This window comes from Cynoglossus semilaevis, chromosome 6 (assembly GCF_000523025.1).
Source record: "Cynoglossus semilaevis isolate Cse_v1.0 chromosome 6, Cse_v1.0, whole genome shotgun sequence".
Taxonomy (NCBI): domain Eukaryota; kingdom Metazoa; phylum Chordata; class Actinopteri; order Pleuronectiformes; family Cynoglossidae; genus Cynoglossus; species Cynoglossus semilaevis.
This window is the reverse complement of record NC_024312.1, coordinates 1828980-1831479: the sequence shown is the minus strand read 5'-3', so window position 1 is coordinate 1831479 and position 2500 is coordinate 1828980. Positions and strand designations below refer to the sequence as shown.

General features: G+C 44.3%; 1 protein-coding gene across 3 annotated transcripts in view; it reads left to right on the top strand.

Annotated features, from left to right (window-relative positions):
• Positions 1 to 2500, top strand: part of cbfb (core-binding factor subunit beta) — a 27588-nt gene that overhangs the window by 22514 nt on the left and 2574 nt on the right. For 2 of the 3 annotated variants that reach the window (XM_017032750.2, XM_008311120.2), the window contains exon 6: positions 1011 to 1075. The exons of the other annotated variant lie outside the window; for it this stretch is intronic. In XM_017032750.2, the coding sequence (XP_016888239.1) occupies positions 1011 to 1040 (30 nt within the window). In that variant the 3' untranslated portion in view covers positions 1041 to 1075. The remainder of the gene's footprint in view (positions 1 to 1010; positions 1076 to 2500) is intronic. 3 annotated transcript variants of the gene reach the window in all.

The following is a 2500-nucleotide window of genomic DNA, read 5'->3' as shown; positions in this document are numbered from 1 at the left end:
GTCAGTAATGTAATGTTAACCAGGGCTAACTGTTAGTCTTACTTGCTAACAGCAAAAACAACATCAAAGAGACACAGTTCTCTTTTATCTTTGGCTAATCTCCACCCAGTTTGAGGCAGTTTTCCCCAAACTTTTTTTTTTATTGAGGCAGTTTTTCCCAAACTTTTTTTCCTGAGGACCTATATTTTTAAAAGTCACAAACCTTCACGACCAGAGTCAATAAACATTATTCATAAACTCCTGCGAAACAAAACACATTATTCATAAACTCCTGGGAAACAAAACAAAAAAATCTTACCACCTGTTGGTCGCGACCCAGTCTTTGGGAAACAATAGTTTAAGGTATAATTTAATGCAGAGCCCAGAGTTTTAAAGCAGCAGCTGTAACTTTAGATTTGTGACAGTGACAGTGACAGCCCTGGTCGTTACCTTAACGACGTCAGCTGACTGATTACCTGTATCACCAAACTACAAACATCAGATTTAGGCCTAAAACCCAACCATGTCTCCTTAAAGCCACAGTGTCTAATTTTCACTTCTCTGCTGAGCCCTGTCAGAGCTGTGTGATGTGTGGTTGTGTGCTTCGTTTATTTTGGAGTCACTCACCGTAGGATTCCTCAGTGTAAAGTCGTAGGTTAAGTGCATGATCAGTTTGAACAAAGGAAATCGAATCTGAGAATGAATCTGATTGTAGCAGTTGTGAGGTAATAAATGACTGCGTTCACTTCTGTTCGATGTCCCAAAAGCCTCGGAGGGGAAAGCAGGCGACTCATCTGATTCAAGTCAAAAAAAAAAATCACAACATCCAATTGTCCTGGTCCTGGTTGACCAGTCGTCCTTGACACCAGTTCATTGTTAACGCTCGTGTGATGAGTTTGAAATCTGTGTCCCAAATGCATTCCATCATTTGGGACGTACCGACTTTCCCAGCAAGGCTTTGGGGAGATCAGTGACATTCTTCAAAGTTTGACGCCCTTCAAATGAACCCCAAATTGTTATTATTTTTTTAGGACCCTGTGGTTTCTAAAATCTGGGACTGATGACACACAGACAGACCTCCAGCAGAAAGAACAGGGTCTGTGTCCTCTACTTCTCACCATCTATCACACTGTCATGCACTAAACCACTGTGTGTGTGTGCGTGAGTGTGTGTGTGTGTGTGTGCCTGACTGTTTGTGTGTCAAGCTGTATATTTAAACTTGTTTACTTTTTTGTTTATTCCATTTTTTTTCCACTTCTTTTCTCATGAGCCGAGGCAAACGTCTGTGTGTACGTGTGTGTGCGTGACCTTTTGTGTGTATGTGCGTGACCTTTTGTGGGTGTGTGCGTGATGGTGTGAGTCTGTGGACGTGCGTGTGCACTTCCTGTGTGTGTGTTAACTGCTTCCCCTCACACCTGCTCGTTGTCGTCGTCGTCATCGTTTCGTGGCCAACTTGAAGACGTTTCAGTGGCGCTCGCATCACGACCAACCACAGCTTCACAGCACATGGTCCGGGCGCAAATTACAGGGTGGGAGACAGACAGAGAGAGAGAGAGAGAGAGGCACATGAAAAGAAGACAAGGAAAAGAAAGTCGGGAGGGAGGGCAGGAACAGAGGGAGCAGAGAGAAAGAAAAAAGGTCGCCTTTCATCTGACAGATCTCGTGTTTCTTCCCTGAGGCTTTCCTCAGAAGAACGCAGAGAAAACCCCGTGTCTCCTGAGTCGCTGTAGAAGTCGTCACTTAGCCTTTAACTGTCGGCCAATGGCAGAAGAGGATTTGGTTTTAATATCAAAGTAAAAAGAAATGTCCGACACGTCGGCCGTTTTCAAACCCAGATCAAACCTTTGTGTCGTTGGTTTCAACAGAGACTTTAAAGACTGATAGTGCAGTCTTTGAAGACTGACAACTCCATTCTTACGTTAATGGTTGGTCAAACTGTGTCCCCAGAGTCCAAACACTTTTAAAGGAGTCCTAACTCAGTCTGATCCTGTCCCTCCACTGACACCAACCTTATGAGTGCAATGCTGCCACCTACTGTCACTAGAAATGCCTTCTAAAGTGTTTTTTTTTTCTTCTCATCTCTGTATAAAGAAGTTCTTCCTCTGGGTTCAAACGGTCTTGTCGTTTTGGCAGGTCCAACATTTATTTATCCCAAAGCAGTGATGTCACTGAAGGTCAGAAGGTAGATGTCAGAATGATGGATGGAAGAGCCATAGATCAGGAAGAAAAGTGCCTTCCAACTGTACGGCCACACACACACACACACACACACACACACCAAACACTCAAACAGTAGAAAGAGATTTGGTGGTGAATGATGAGCCGGCAGTGAAAGCATTAATATATCATTAGTATTGACACACACACACACATCCTGCCCCCCCCTCTCTCTCTCCCTCTCCCTCTCCCTCTCCCTGGCTCTCCCTCTCTCTCTCTCTCACTCATCAGTATTGACTTGTGGTAAAGAGTCCTATAGTGAACCAGCAGACTTCCATCTGTGTGTGGATCGATGCTGAACCTT